Source organism: Lepidochelys kempii, chromosome 3, assembly GCF_965140285.1.
Source record: "Lepidochelys kempii isolate rLepKem1 chromosome 3, rLepKem1.hap1, whole genome shotgun sequence".
NCBI lineage: Eukaryota > Metazoa > Chordata > Testudines > Cheloniidae > Lepidochelys > Lepidochelys kempii.
In genome coordinates this window covers 209,291,787-209,306,745 of record NC_136382.1, presented here as the reverse complement: position 1 = coordinate 209,306,745, position 14,959 = coordinate 209,291,787, and the positions used below count along the sequence as shown (strand labels likewise).

General features: G+C 55.3%; 2 protein-coding genes across 6 annotated transcripts in view; one reads left to right on the top strand and one right to left on the bottom strand.

The window, feature by feature from the left end:
• The window catches only part of PPP2R5D (protein phosphatase 2 regulatory subunit B'delta), a 46,439-nt gene extending 38,454 nt beyond the window's left edge, over positions 1-7,985 (top strand). Inside the window, exons 14-16 of one of the 2 annotated variants that reach the window (XM_073339878.2) lie at positions 2,440-2,512; positions 3,126-3,242; positions 4,592-7,985. In XM_073339878.2, the coding sequence (XP_073195979.1) occupies positions 2,440-2,512; positions 3,126-3,242; positions 4,592-4,729 (328 nt within the window). In that variant the 3' untranslated portion in view covers positions 4,730-7,985. Of the gene's footprint in view, positions 1-2,439; positions 2,513-3,125; positions 3,243-4,591 lie in introns of those variants that run through there. The other variant, XR_012158346.2, reaches the window with a different exon arrangement.
• On the bottom strand, positions 615-13,870 carry MEA1 (male-enhanced antigen 1). Of its 4 annotated transcripts, none has more exons than XR_012158347.2 (5): positions 13,784-13,870; positions 10,866-11,160; positions 8,872-8,974; positions 1,893-2,014; positions 616-1,606 (listed from the first exon to the last, which is right to left on the bottom strand). XR_012158347.2 is itself a non-coding variant. In XM_073339880.2 (4 exons), exons 2-4 carry the CDS (start codon positions 11,142-11,144, stop codon positions 1,959-1,961), a joined length of 438 nt encoding a protein of 145 aa, XP_073195981.1. In that variant the 5' UTR covers positions 11,145-11,160; positions 13,784-13,870; the 3' UTR covers positions 615-1,958. The 4 variants fall into 4 exon arrangements, 2 of the variants coding, with proteins under 2 accessions (XP_073195981.1, XP_073195980.1); XR_012158348.2 differs by having other exon boundaries at positions 618-1,083; XM_073339880.2 differs by having other exon boundaries at positions 615-2,014.
• Positions 13,871-14,959: the final 1,089 nt, after the last annotated feature.

Here is a 14,959-nt window from a genome sequence, read left to right as displayed (position 1 = left end):
GGAGACTGTATCCTGGAAAGTAGGGACTGAAAAAAAAATACAGGGGTTCCATTCTGGATAATCAACTGAACGTGAGCTCCCAATATAATCCTGTGGCAAACAGGGCTAATACGGTCCTTGGATGTAGAAATAGGGGAATAGTGAGTAGGAGCAGGGAGGAGTGATTTTTACCTCTGCGTACTGCATTGGTGATCCCAATATTGGAATATTGCTGTGACAGGTTCGGTCACAGAGATTCCCTTGGGACTGTCACCTGACGTTCTGAAATTACCTCTGAGTCCATTTTCCCTGCCAGCTTAGGACTCCAGAACCCTGCCTTGTTGAGCCAGACATGCCAGCCTGCTGCAACACAGACCCAGGTCTGGTCCATGCCCACAAAGCTACAGACTTAACTGAAAACAGCTCAGCAGGTTACCTATCTCCAGCACCCAGACACCCAGTTCCCAATGGGATCCAAACCCCAAATAAATCCGTTTTACTCTGTGTATAAAGCATACACAGGGTAAATTCATAAATGGTCCACCCTCTATATCACTGATAGAGAGAGATGCAGAGCTGCTTGCTCCCCCAGGTATTAATCACTTACTCTGGGTTTGTTAATAAACAAAAGTGATTTTATTAAGTATAAAAAGTAGGATTTAAGTGGTTTCAAGTAATAATAGACAGAACAAAGTAAGTCATAAAGCAAAAACACACAAGTCTAAGCCTAATACATTAAGAAACTGATTACAGGAAATATCTCACCCTCAGAGATGTTCCAATAAGCTTCTTTCACAGACTAGACTCCTTCCTAGTCTGGAGCCAATCCTTTCCCCTGGTACAGTCCTTGTTAGTTCCAGCAGACATGTTAGGTGATAACTAGGCGTTTTCTCATGACTGGCAGCCCCTTTTGTCCTGCTCCACCCCCTTTTCTAGCTTTGGCACAAGGCAGGAATCTTTTGTCTCTCTGGGTCCCCACCCCTCCTTCTAAATGGAAAAGTCCCAGATTTAAGATGGATTCCAGTATCAGGTGACATGGTCACATGTCCTGAGACACCCCAGCCTCCATTCTTCCTGGGCTGGCCCACACGTACACAGGAAGGCCTGCAGATAAACAGAGCCACGTACAGGTCACTGATTCTGAAGCACCCTTAATGGCTTCCACTTAATATGTTTACTTCAGTAAGAGCCATTTACATCTTATTCTCCTAACTCCAGACATAGAAATAACACATGCGACCAATCGGGTGAACACACTCAATAAATTTAAACTTTGTTATGATACCTTACAAGAGACCTTTTGCATAAAGCCTACATCATAGTCACATTTATAAGCATCTTTTCATAAAGCATATGGAGTGCAACTTCACAAGTGCTTCCAGTTGTGGTGTCCACATGTTAAAAAGGATGTTGTAAATTTGAAGAAGATGCAGAAAAGAGCCACAAGCTGGAGAAAACTCCGTGGAGTGAGGGACTCAAAAGAGCTCGATCTGTTCAGTTTATCAGAAGAAGATTGAGAGGTGACTTGATTACAGTATGTACATGCCTTCATGGGGAGAAAGTACAAGGTACTAAAGGGCTCTTTAGTCTAGCAGGGATGGGCAGACCAACAACCAGCACCTGGAAGCTGAAGCCAGACAAAATGTATTTAGAAATAAGGTGCAGATTTTTATCAGTGAGGGTGATTAGCCCTCGGAACAAACTCCCATGGGCACTGGTGAATTCTCCATCTCTTGATGCCTTCAGGCCCAGCCTGGAGCCTTTCTGGAAGATCTGCCAAACCCAAGTTGTTTGGCTCAATGCAGAGGTAACTGGGTGACATTCTCTGGCCTGTGTTATACAGGAGATCAGACTAGATGATCAGATGGTCCCTTCTGGACTTAAACTGTATGAAAAATCTGTGATTTGCTCACCTGAGGCTTTCTTGTGCCATCCTCTGAAGCTTCTGGTCCTGGCCAGTGTTGGAGAGGGACCTTGAGTTAGATGGACCCTCGCTTGGATCTGGTAGGGCAGTTGCAGTGTTCCTGTGCCTTGCCTGGGGAACGAGAGTGGTAACTCCAAACTAGCCTCAGTATGAAATCCTGGGGACAGATCCACATGCTTCCCTCCTCCAAACTCAAACACATGAACTGATCATTCAGACAACCCACTTCCAAGTGCTTTACCCTCCAACTATCCCCCAGCTAGCAATCTGATACCCCCCAAAGACAGACAGCCATTCTGTGCGCACCCAAAATCTTCCCAGGCACACTGAATGGAATGCATCCTCCTCCAGCTGCCAGGTGTTCCCAGTTTCCAGGTGTTACCCTCACCCAGAAATTGTTTTGTTGTAAAGGACAAAATTAGTGACCCCCTTTTCACTTCCCCTCCCCCCAAGTCTCCTGCTGTCTCCAGGCCCCCCATCGGATTTCCATCTCTGCCACGTTTCCCTAGAGTTTAACTTCTTCCCTTTCTCGGCAGAGGGAGGTTCAGGCTGAGGGAGCGAGAAGAGATGTGGCACAAGGTTGAGGAGCTGGCCCGGCAGAACCCCCAGGTAATGTCGTCACTCGGAATGGGATGGACGGGAGAGAGCATTGGGGTTCCAAACGCCTGCTGCCTTGGCCTGCAAAGAGCAGAACCTGTCACTGGGCTCCTCCTCGCAGAAGGTCCTGACCAGCCATGGAGCCCCAGTGGCAGCCTGAGTCTCAGTCCCCTATTGTTGTCATGAAATGCAGTTACCTGAGGATGTTGCCAAGCTAGTGGAGATTCTTCCAGTCTCCCAGCTGGCCTCTTACTTCAGTGGCATTGACCATCTGATACGGGAGGAGCAACTGTCCCCTGGAAAGCCTAGGTGTGTTCCAGGTTATCAAGTAGGGAGTGTGCCAGTGGCCGGCACTCTCCTGCTGTGCCAGCCTAGGCATTGTGCATGGCACACCACCACTGCTCAGCAGGCAGAGTGGGAACAGCGAAGGGCAGGAGTCTCCCTGGCTCAGGAATACTGTCTAACCCCTTTGTGCTGGCTTGAGGTGTAGAAGGTGCTTTGCAGTATTAGGTTGGGAGCATGTGAAATTCCCCTGGGGCCCAGCCAGACATGGGGGATTCTGGTGCGGGAGTGCTGTGTGCCTGCATGCTGAACTAACCTCCCGGATTGTTCGGATTGTCTGCAGTACCCCATGTATTACGCGCCCCCACCTTTGCCTCCTGTTTACTGCATGGAGACAGAGACCCCAACTGCCGAGGACATTCAGCTACTGAAGAAAACAGTGGAAACAGAGGCTGTGCAGGTGAGTCATGGTCCAGCACCCTAGGCAGAGTTCCTCAGAGGCCGTCCCTCCACTATAGGTGGTTCCATTAGAACAAAGATATTGCCAGTCCAGTATCCAGGGGCCAGCACCAGATGCTTCAGAGGAAACGTTAAAAACTCCACAGTAGGAAGAGGTGAGACAGTTAGAGATTCTTAAACCCTGAAGGAGGAGGATTTATCGCCCTTCAAAAATTTAGCATTGGCTGTTATACTTCTGCATAGTCTTGCGCTCCATATGAATGTCCAGCTCCCCTTTGAGTCGTGCTGAGGTCACATGTGAGCCCAGGAGTGTGCCTATAGTTAGGACCCTACCAAATTCACGCCCATGAAAAACGTGTCACAGACCGTGAAATCTGGTGTTTTGTGTGCTTTTACCTGATACTATACAGATTTCATGGGGGAGACCAGCGAAATCAGGAGTCCTGACCCAAAAGGGAATTGCAGGAGGTCACAAGGTTATTTTAGGTGGGTTGTAGTATTGTCACCCTTACTTCTGCGCTGCCTTCAGAGCTGGGCAAGCGGAGAGTGGCGCTCTGACAGGCTAGGGAGCTGCCCTGGGAGGCCTGGCCCCCATTCCCTCCCCCCAGCTCTGAAGGCAGCACCCTGCCAGGAGCAGTGCAGAAGTAAGGGTGGCAAGACCACACCATGCCGTCCTGACTTCTGCATTGCTGCCTTCCAAGCCGAGTGGCCGGAGAGTGGCCGCTGCTGACTGAGGTCCCAGCTCTGCAGGCAGCAGCGCAGAAGGGTAGCAACACCATACCAAGCCATCCTTACAGCAGCTCTGCCTTCAGAGCTGGGTCCCGGCCAGCTGCCCAGCTCCGAAGGCAGCGCCGCCACCAGCAGCCGTGCAGAAGTAAGGATGGCCGTACTGCAGCCCCCTCACTCCCACAATAACCTTGTGACCCCCCCCCCCCCTTTCGGGTCAGGATCCTAAAATTACAAGACCCTGACATTTCAGATTTAAATAGCTGAAATCATGAAATTTGTGATTTTCAAAATCCTATGACTGTGAAATTGACCAAAATGGACCATGAATTTGGTAGGGCCGCGTGTGGCTTTGGGTAGTAGGCAGAATCCCTCCCCAGCCAGCGGGGCCTCCTTAAACATAGGCAGCTGGGTGGAGCCCTGCTGTTACTGCTCAGCTTTGTTTCTTCTCACAGGGTGAGGCAAGGGGCACATGAGCAAGAGCCTCCTCTGTTCCCTCTGGGCTCGGGGAAGGGGAGATGATCAAAGTTGATCTGGGTGAGAGTGAGGGGCATGGGGCTCTCGCTGGGTGGGAGGTTAGTTCATCTCCAGAAGCTGAGCGCTGACCATGGACTTTATCTCTAGATGCTGAAAGACATCAAGAAGGAGAAGGTTTTGCTGCGTCGGAAATCTGAGCTTCCTCAGGATGTCTACACTATAAAAGCCCTGGAGGCCCACAAGAGAGCAGAAGAATTCCTCACCTCAAGCCAAGAGGCGCTCTGACGGGTTAGGGAGCTGCCCTGGGAGGCCTGGCCCCCATTCCCTCCCCACCAGGGGTACCCAGAAATGCACTTGGTTCTAATGTATAACTAGGGAATGAACATGGTGAGCTGTGCCTGTCCACGCCATTCTCATTCTTTCAGGGTAGATTTGGTTTTACATTGTACCTCGTATCTCATTGCATTGTCACATCCTCCTGCTTTTTCCTTTAACGCTGTTTTGTGTGTGCGTTTGCAAAGGGAGCCCAACCAGTCCATTTCTGCATCATTCCAGGCAGGATTCATTCCATTCCCTGCTGCTTACTGACGCAGGACCAAAGCCTCCCGAATGCTCAGTGTCTGGATGGGATTTCTCAGCCAGAGACTACATCACATGGTTCTGCACACAGCCCAAGGCCCTGTGCATGGACCATCCTCCACACCCACACCCTGCTCCATCTGTGCATCAGAGAACTGTAGCCATAACAGCGGAGAGAGGCTCAGCTGGTTGAATCAAGTCCATCCACAGGGCAGGTTTGTTCACTACAGTGAATTCTCAAGGGCCTTTTCCAGTCGAATTGTAACTGTTCTTGATGGGAGGTGATTCCACTGGTTAATAATCTGGCTTGGCAGGAAAACAGATATTTACCTTAACTTTTTCTTTACTTAATTGAATCTCCCCAGTCTGTTCTCTCCTCCTCTCCCCCCCTCCCCCCATAAGGTGGGCTAATCCTTTGCTGGGTGAAGTGCTCTGCAGTCTCTGAATGTAAGCCCATTATTACTTGTATTCCTTTGTACCACCCTCAACTAATTACCCTCTCCCTTCTTCGTTTAGCATGATTTCCCCCCCCCCACCCCCGAAAGGTTTTTATTGGCCAAGCTCTAATGAGGAAAGATTGTCACTTCCTCCAACCATTGTTGCTCCTGTCTTGAGTTCCCTCAAACTTGTCACTGTATTTCCAGTAATGAAGTGCCCGAATTCAACATGCTATTTCAGGGGCACGTGACCAATGTGTCCCTGCTCTGTGATGTGTCTGCATACTCAACCCGAAGTTGTGCTAGCCGTGGTTTGTTGCCATATCACGGGGGCATCTGCTGCTCCATCGCTACACCCGCTGTCGTGTCCAGGAAGCTTGTGCGGATAGCCTCACTCCTGTAAGCCACTGGCAGTAAAGTGATAGGCGTGTCTTGGTCCACTTTAAGTTTGGGAGCATTCTGTTGCCTCTGCATTTTGGAATCTGTAGCTGCTGCAGGCGTTGAGTGAGGCTCGCCTTATGCTGGCCATGTAGGAGGCTAGTTCTCTTGTCTGTTGTGCAGCTGTTAGTTCTCTTGTAGCATAGAAGGGATAGTTATACTACTTCATCATTAGGAATGTATTTGTCAGTAGCCCAGGGCCTTCATCCTGGCAGGTAATCTGTGGGTGCTATTGGCCGGGGTGCTGCAGTGTTTTGGTGGTTCTCTCCTGAACACTATTTTGTATCACAGCTCTCCCAGTTGTCACCCTGGGGAGACTAGTTTTTAAAGGGCATGAGTGGGTTCGCTATTCTATGCTACCTTTAAACAAATACTGGCCTCACTCATAACACAGATTGACAGCACTGACCAACCCACTCAAGCCCTAACTGCATTTCCAAATCATGGAAAATTACAAAAGGAAAAGCCCTAGAGTATCAGGTCTGCTCTTCATATCTAAGGGTATTCCCTGCTCCATCTCTGTGTTGTCTGTCTTCTGGGGTTTCCTCTTGGGAGACAGTGCTCTAGCCTCATACTTCTCACTCCTGACCTTCAGCCTGTTTTCTCTTCCTTAACTTCACCCCCTTGCCCCTACTTTTAATTCTGACCCCTAACTCATATTAAATTCCTCTCCTTGTTTAGACCCTTCACAGATATCTCCTTTCCCCTGCCCATCCCTTCCCCCTCCCCGTTTACCTTTTTCCTAAGTCATTCCTTCTACACCCTGGCTCATTCATGTTCTTTTGAATTCCCTCATGCTAGATGTGCCTGTCTCCCCCAGCAGAGGTGGGGGGGATGGTAATTTACATAGTAGGTTCTTTAATCCTTTGGAGATCTTTCTCTCTTCCCTCCCAGCCCCAAACAGAATGGCCTCTCTATCTGCTTCACCCTGTGGGCTACTTAAAGTCTCTTCTGGATCCATGAATCACAGATTGGGGCAATGACTGCTTATTTTGAATGTGATTGTTAGCATGGAGCCAGGTGCTAAACACTTACCGCATGCCTGGCCCAGCACCTCCATTGGCTACATAGCAGCTGTTATCCTGGAGTAGGGGCAAGGAAGGTATGCAGGAGTCTGTGGGGATGGGTTCCTGAGCCCTTTGTAACACAGGTGGAGCAGAAAGGGGCACTGGGCTGAGGAAATGGAAGGGGTTTGCAAGGGAATGGGAAGAACGAAGAAGTGATTTGGCCTTAGGGTTGTAACACACATTAGCAAGAGCCTTCAATGAAGCAAGCTGCCTGTCAGCCCACCTCTGAAATGCTCCAGAAGGTTCCAGGGAGCAGGCACCTGCCCCAGTGGAGAGTGCACAGGGAGTAGATGGCCTGAATCCTGTAGAGAAGTGGTTTGGCAGTAGAAGAGATGGAGGATGTAGCTGCATTTCAGGCTGGGATTTTCCTGGGGGGCCGGCTCTGGGGCCTGTCCTGAAGGGAGTAGCAGTGAAACTTTCCGCCTCCATTTCTAACCAGGCCAGCACTACTACCTGGTCGGGTTGCACACTGCAGCATAGTGATGGAGCATTGTGGGCTGGATGACATGGATGTATACAGAGCCCTCTTTTTAATCTTCTTGTGGGGCAGGGAATTTTGTGTTTAGTACTTTAAATTTTGTTTGCTGCCTATTCATTCCCATGTCCTAGATATGTAAGGTGGGGCAGTGTGAGAAAGGGGTGAGTGCGTGTGGCACCTCTGCAGAATTATCATCCAACAGAATTACAGCTAGTACTTGGCCGCTGGTAACTGTCTGCTATGCCACAGTTGTCTTCTGTACAAAATTTATTTCCTAGCGTTCTGCCTGTGCCCTCCCCACTCACACAGACAGAGATGGAGCTGCCTCTGCCACTTCTCACCTAGCCCCTCCCCTCATGAGGGAAAAGCAAAACTAAACAATGCAGTCACCCCCTGGACACAAGTATTAAACTGCTTACAGGTCATATGTACATATGGTGTACTTTATTTTCAGTAGAGCATTATAGTATGAAAGTGTTGGATTTTGTACAGATGTCCCTGTATGTACAGAACTAAATAAAATGGATCTCTTGAAAAGACAACACCCTGGACTCCACCTCCTGTGACATAGTATAGCACAGCTGTTTGCCCTCAACAGCACATGCATGGGTGAGGAGGGAAATACCCTTTCCCTCATTGTGATCCATGGCACCTAGTGCAGATCTGTTGTTCCTCACAGACAGACCTGGCTAGAGCCAATAAACGCTCTGCCCTTGGAGGTTACGAAGGCAGTCTGGTTCCTTAGGGGCGGAGAACTACTACTGGGCTAGCATGAGGACACCACAATAACTGACATCAAGCTATCCAAGAGCTGGGAGTGGGAAAGGAAGAGACAAGGAAACAGATTTCCTCAGTGGGAGACAAACTGAACATCTTAGCGCTTCAGCACCGTGGGGAGGTATAGTCACATTGTTGACCCGTCCAGAGAAGGATGGCAGTGGTCGACCTCCCATACATAACCGGAGATTAAAGTGCACAGGGTAACACTTTCAGGAGAGCTGATGTAGCTGAGTACAGAGGGACCTGACCCTGGCTCTGCACTTCATTTCCATTCCGGCTTAGAGGTGCTGAGACTCTGCCTGGCCTGCAGCGTTCGCTGCACCATAGCCGTCCACTGATCATCTGAGATCTCGCTGGCCCACGTGGGGATTCCCAGGGTCGGGAGCTTCACACCAGCCATTGTCTTTTTCACCAACTCCACATGTGCTAGAGCCAAACAAAGTCAGAGCATGATACCAAATGCTGCTGCTGAGACAGCACCCAGGCCCAAAGCCTTCAGACAGACAGACAGACTCTGGGAGCTCTGCTCCACCTCCAAGCAGCCAGGTACTGGTGTTGATACCACGCCCAGCATGAGAGACCTGCCTCTTTCTCTAGCCCCAACAAATGCCACTTCAGTCTAGAATAGAGGGAAGGGGATTCTCTTACCTGGATCCATAGGGATGGAACTTCGGCTGCTCTGAGCTGCAGCTCCGTCGTCCTCCTCCTCCTCGCTATCCACAGGGGGGTCTGGCAGATGCAGCCTCAGCATCTGCAGTGCACAACAAAATCCTCATAAGTTTCAGCAAAGCCTGGGGCAGAAACATAGTCTCCCTCTGCATCCATCCTCCTGTACAGCCCCTCATTACACTTCTGCCTCAGCATGCTCCCCAGTGTTGCCAACCCAAAGAGTCATGAGTCAGATCCCCCAAAATCATGAGATTTAATACAAGACTAGGTCAGGATTTTTGGTCTGTCTTAATTTAACTTCCCCTCCTCCCTCACTCAGTGTACCACAAGCAGTGCTGCCAACGCTGACAAATTTAGAGTGCGTAATGCATTTCTGGGCCCTGTTGAAAGAGCTGTCACTGAAGAACACAACTGAGCTCAGGGCCCCATAAGAGACAGGCCTGGCTCTGAAAAGCCTTGAAACTAGTGCAAGCATAATAATGTGTCTGTAACACACTCCTCCCCCCCCCCCCCACACACATCTTATCTATACACTAAACAAACATCCATTAGATGGGAACTTTTAACACTTGCAATTTCCAGAAAGCCTTTGACAAGGTCCCTCACCAAAGGCTCTTACATAAATTAAGTTGTCATGGCATAAGAGGGAAGATCCTTTCATGGATTAAGAACTGGTTAAAAGACAGGGAACAAAGGGGAGGAATAAATGGTACATTTTCAGAATGGAGAGGGGTAACTAGTGGTGATCCTTAAGGGTCAGTCCCTAGGACCAATCCTATTCAATTTATTCATAAATGATCTGGAGAAAGTGGTAAACAGTGAAGTGGCAAAGTTTGCAGATGATACTAAACTGCTCACAATAGTTAAGACCAAAGCAGACTGTGAAGAACTTCAAAAAGATCTCACAAAACTAAGTGATTGGGCAACAAAATTTAATGTGGATAGATGTAAAGTAATGCACAATGGAAAAGATAACCCCAACTATACATACAATATGATGGGGGCTAATTTAGCTACAACTAATCAGGAGAAAGATCTTGGAGTCATCATGGATAGTTCTCTGAAGACGTCCACACAGCGTGCAGCGGCAGTCAAAAAAGCAAACGGGATGTTAGGAATCATTAAAAAAGGGATAGAGAATATCTTATTGCCCTTATATAAATTCATGGTACGCCCACATCTTGAATACTGCATACAGATGTGGTCCCCTCATGGCATTAGAAAAGGTTCAGAAAAGGGCAACAAATGATTAGGGGTTTGGAACAGGTCCCATATGAGGAGAGATTAAAGAGACTAGGACTTTTCATCTTGGAAAAGAGGAGACTAAGGGTGGGGATGTGATAGAGATCTATGAGATCATGTGATAAGAGGTCTATAAAATCATGTGCAAAGAACAAGCTCTCTTAGCATGGAGCCATAAACATCTATGGGGCCCAGCTGCTAAAAGGTGACTGAGCCATACTGTGACAGGGTGGGTCACAGACTATTATTTCTGAAAGACAGGGTGAAGGAGACACACAAAGTATATAAAGTAACAGAGCCAAGTTGCAGAGATCTGAGCTCTACTTCCAGCTTTGCCAGAAGGGACTTTGTATAAGCTCTCATTTACTCTGTCTGTGGAAAGGGTGATCGATATGTTAGCCCCCAAGGCAGCAGTATGAGCCTCTGGCTGATACGAGATGTGAAGTGCAAGGAATAGTTACAGCAGTTAGTGGAAGAGCTGGGACTAGGACTCATGATCTCCAGTGATGCAGTTTAGTGCCCCTAGGCTTACAGGGCATTGTGAGGGGAGTCAGGTGCTTTCAAATTCTGCTTCCGCAAAAACACGTGAGGGACAGAGCTCCTCGTGTCATCGTGAGACAGCGCCCAGCAAGGGCCTAAATCACTTTACTCACAATAAGTTCACAAGATGGCAGCAGAGCACCCCATCTGCCCTGCGCACTCCCCCCACATGCCAGACACCCCCACGTGACCTGCAATCGCTCCTGGATGCCAGGGGCTGTCTCTGCAGGGGCTGTCTCAGCTGCCAGCGAACCCGTGTCCCACGACCCCAGCTCTGGATCCTGGCTCAGGGGCTGGTAGAAGTAGCCATCGCCGCCCTCCTCCTCCTCCTCCTCCGGCTCCTCACTGCTCCAGTCTCCAGGGGGGTCCAGGGCTCCCTCAGGCACCTCCTGCGGCCCCAGCTCCTCATGCTCGTTGGGACAGATCCGTTCAGGGCCCATTGTCCGTGCAGCCACCAGCTCCGCAGCCATGCACCAGCGCCTCAGCCTATGGGGAACCGGGTCAAAGAAGCTCCAGCCCCCACGCAGACTTCCAGCAGTGGGCCTCACCCCCCATGCCAACCAGCCTCCCCTCCGCATCCCTCGAACTGGCCCCCGCTCCACACCCCCACCCCGCGCTGGGCTCCCCCCGCCCTCGAACCGGCCCCCGCTCCACGCCCCCACCCCGCGCTGGGCTCCCCCCGCCCTCGAACCGGCCCCCGCTCCACGCCCCCACCCCGTGCTGGGCTCCCCCCCCCCTCCCGAACCGGCCCCCGCTCCACACCCCCACCCCGTGCTGGGCTCCCCCCCCCGCCCTCGAACCGGCCCCCGCTCCACACCCCCACCCCGCGCTGGGCTCCCCCCGCCCTCGAACCGGCCCCCGCTCCACGCCCCCACCCCGTGCAGGGCTCCCCCCCCCCGTCCTCGAACCGGCCCCCGCTCCACACCCCCACCCCGCGCTGGGCTCCCCCCGCCCTCGAACCGGCCCCCGCTCCACGCCCCCACCCCGTGCAGGGCTCCCCCCCCCGTCCTCGAACCGGCCCCCGCTCCACGCCCCCACCCCGTGCAGGGCTCCCCCCCCCGTCCTCGAACCGGCCCCCGCTCCACACCCCCACCCCGCGCTGGGCTCCCCCCGCCCTCGAACCGGCCCCCGCTCCACACCCCCACCCCGCGCTGGGCTCCCCCCCCCGCCCTCGAACCGGCCCCCGCTCCACACCCCCACCCCGCGCTGGGCTCCCCCCCCCGCCCTCGAACCGGCCCCCGCTCCACGCCCCCACCCCGTGCAGGGCTCCCCCCCCCGTCCTCGAACCGGCCCCCGCTCCACACCCCCACCCCGCGCTGGGCTCCCCCCCCCGCCCTCGAACCGGCCCCCGCTCCACACCCCCACCCCGCGCTGGGCTCCCCCCCCCGCCCTCGAACCGGCCCCCGCTCCACACCCCCACCCCGCGCTGGGCTCCCCCCGCCCTTGAACCGGCCCCCGCTCCACGCCCCCACCCCGTGCAGGGCTCCCCCCCCCCGTCCTCGAACCGGCCCCCGCTCCACACCCCCACCCCGCGCTGGGCTCCCCCCCCCCGCCCTCGAACCGGCCCCCGCTCCACACCCCCACCCCGCGCTGGGCTCCCCCCCCCCGCCCTCGAACCGGCCCCCGCTCCACACCCCCACCCCGTGCAGGGCTCCCCCCCCCCGTCCTCGAACCGGCCCCCGCTCCACACCCCCACCCCGCGCTGGGCTCCCCCCGCCCTCGAACCGGCCCCCGCTCCACGCCCCCACCCCGTGCAGGGCTCCCCCCCCCGTCCTCGAACCGGCCCCCGCTCCACGCCCCCACCCCGTGCAGGGCTCCCCCCCCCGTCCTCGAACCGGCCCCCGCTCCACACCCCCACCCCGCGCTGGGCTCCCCCCGCCCTCGAACCGGCCCCCGCTCCACACCCCCACCCCGCGCTGGGCTCCCCCCCCCGCCCTCGAACCGGCCCCCGCTCCACGCCCCCACCCCGTGCAGGGCTCCCCCCCCCGTCCTCGAACCGGCCCCCGCTCCACACCCCCACCCCGCGCTGGGCTCCCCCCCCCTCCCGAACCGGCCCCCGCTCCACACCCCCACCCCGTGCTGGGCTCCCCCCCCCGCCCTCGAACCGGCCCCCGCTCCACACCCCCACCCCGCGCTGGGCTCCCCCCGCCCTTGAACCGGCCCCCGCTCCACGCCCCCACCCCGTGCAGGGCTCCCCCCCCCCGTCCTCGAACCGGCCCCCGCTCCACACCCCCACCCCGCGCTGGGCTCCCCCCCCCCGCCCTCGAACCGGCCCCCGCTCCACACCCCCACCCCGCGCTGGGCTCCCCCCCCCGCCCCCGAACCGGCCCCCGCTCCACACCCCCACCCCGCGCTGGGCTCCCCCCGCCCTCGAACCGGCCCCCGCTCCACGCCCCCACCCCGCGCTGGGCTCCCCCCCCCCGCTCCCGAACCGGCCCCCGCTCCACACCCCCACCCCGCGCTGGGCTCCCCCCCCCCGCCCTCGAACCGGCCCCCGCTCCACACCCCCACCCCGCGCTGGGCTCCCCCCCCCGCCCCCGAACCGGCCCCCGCTCCACACCCCCACCCCGCGCTGGGCTCCCCCCGCCCTCGAACCGGCCCCCGCTCCACACCCCCACCCCGCGCTGGGCTCCCCCCCCCGCCCTCGAACCGGCCCCCGCTCCACGCCCCCACCCCGCGCTGGGCTCCCCCCGCCCTCGAACCGGCCCCCGCTCCACGCCCCCACCCCGCGCTGGGCTCCCCCCCCCCCGCCCTCGAACCGGCCCCCGCTCCACACCCCCACCCCGCGCTGGGCTCCCCCCCCCGCCCTCGAACCGGCCCCCGCTCCACGCCCCCACCCCGCGCTGGGCTCCCCCCGCCCTCGAACCGGCCCCCGCTCCACGCCCCCACCCCGCGCTGGGCTCCCCCCCCCGCCCCCGAACCGGCCCCCGCTCCACACCCCCACCCCGCGCTGGGCTCCCCCCCCCCGCCCTCGAACCGGCCCCCGCTCCACACCCCCACCCCGCGCTGGGCTCCCCCCCCGCCCTCGAACCGGCCCCCGCTCCACACCCCCACCCCGCGCTGGGCTGCCCCCTCGAACCGGCCCCCTTTGCCTGCAGGGGCAGCTCACCAAATCCGGGCCCGGGTCTCTCCCGGTCTCCAGGCAGGAGCGAGATTTCCTGCTTTAGCTCCCGGACGCGGAAATTCGTATTTGGCCAATGGGGATGACGTCACAGACAGGCCTTATGGGTATTGTAGTTACATTGTCACTCCCAGCCCCCCTCGCCCATGGCCCCCCCCCCCCATGCCACCCCCCTCAGAGCCCCCTGGACCCGACCCTCCCCATATCTCCTCCTAGGAGCTCCTATAGCCCCTCCCTTCTCCCCCTGAAATCCCCAGAGCCCTCGCCCACAGCCCCCTCAACGCCCCCCATGGCCCCTCCCTCCTCCCCCCTGTCACCACCCCCAGAGCCTCCTGGCTCTTCCTCCTCCCCAAATCACCCCGCTTAGAGCCCCCCCTGGCCTCTCCTCATCATCATCCTCCCTTCAGAGCCCCCATGGCCCTTTCTCTTCGTCATCCCCTCAGAGTCCTCCATTGGCCTCCCTGCCCCTTATGGCACCCCCACCAGAACCCATGAAATATGCTGCAGTGGTGGTTATGGAACAACTTGATCCCAGTGAGCGTTTCCTTCTGAAGTCAGAGTTTGGCATGTACTCTGAAGCAGCAGTGTGTATGTATATTGCTACCAAAACTTTTGCTTTTAATATTTATTGTGAGATGGCAGCATATTCTTCTTCACAGATTTGTAGATTTTAGGAATGGAAAGGGTCCCATATGATCAGTCTGGTCTTCACAGCACAGGCCAGAGAATGTCACCCAGTGATTCCTTTATTTTACTACATAATTTTTAAATTGGGTTTAAAAAAAGAACTAGATGAGTTCCTGGAGGATAGGTCCATCAATGGCTATTGGCCAAGATGGTCAGGGATGCAACCCAATGCGCCAGGTGCCCAAAAACCTCTAACTGCCAGAAGCTGTGATTGGGTGATGGGATGGAAAATTGTCCTGTTCTGTTCATTCCTGCTGAAGCATCTGGCACTGGCCACTGTCAGAGACCGTTGGTCTGATATGGTATGGCCATTCTTATGAGCCCATTCCTGCTGAGTGGGAGTGTCTTTCTTAGAAACATGTCTAGTCTTGATATAAGGACTTCAAGTGACAGAGGATCCACCACATCCTTAGATAAATTGTTCCAATGGTTAATTACCCTTTGTTCAAAATTTGCTTCCTATCTCCAGTTTCACCT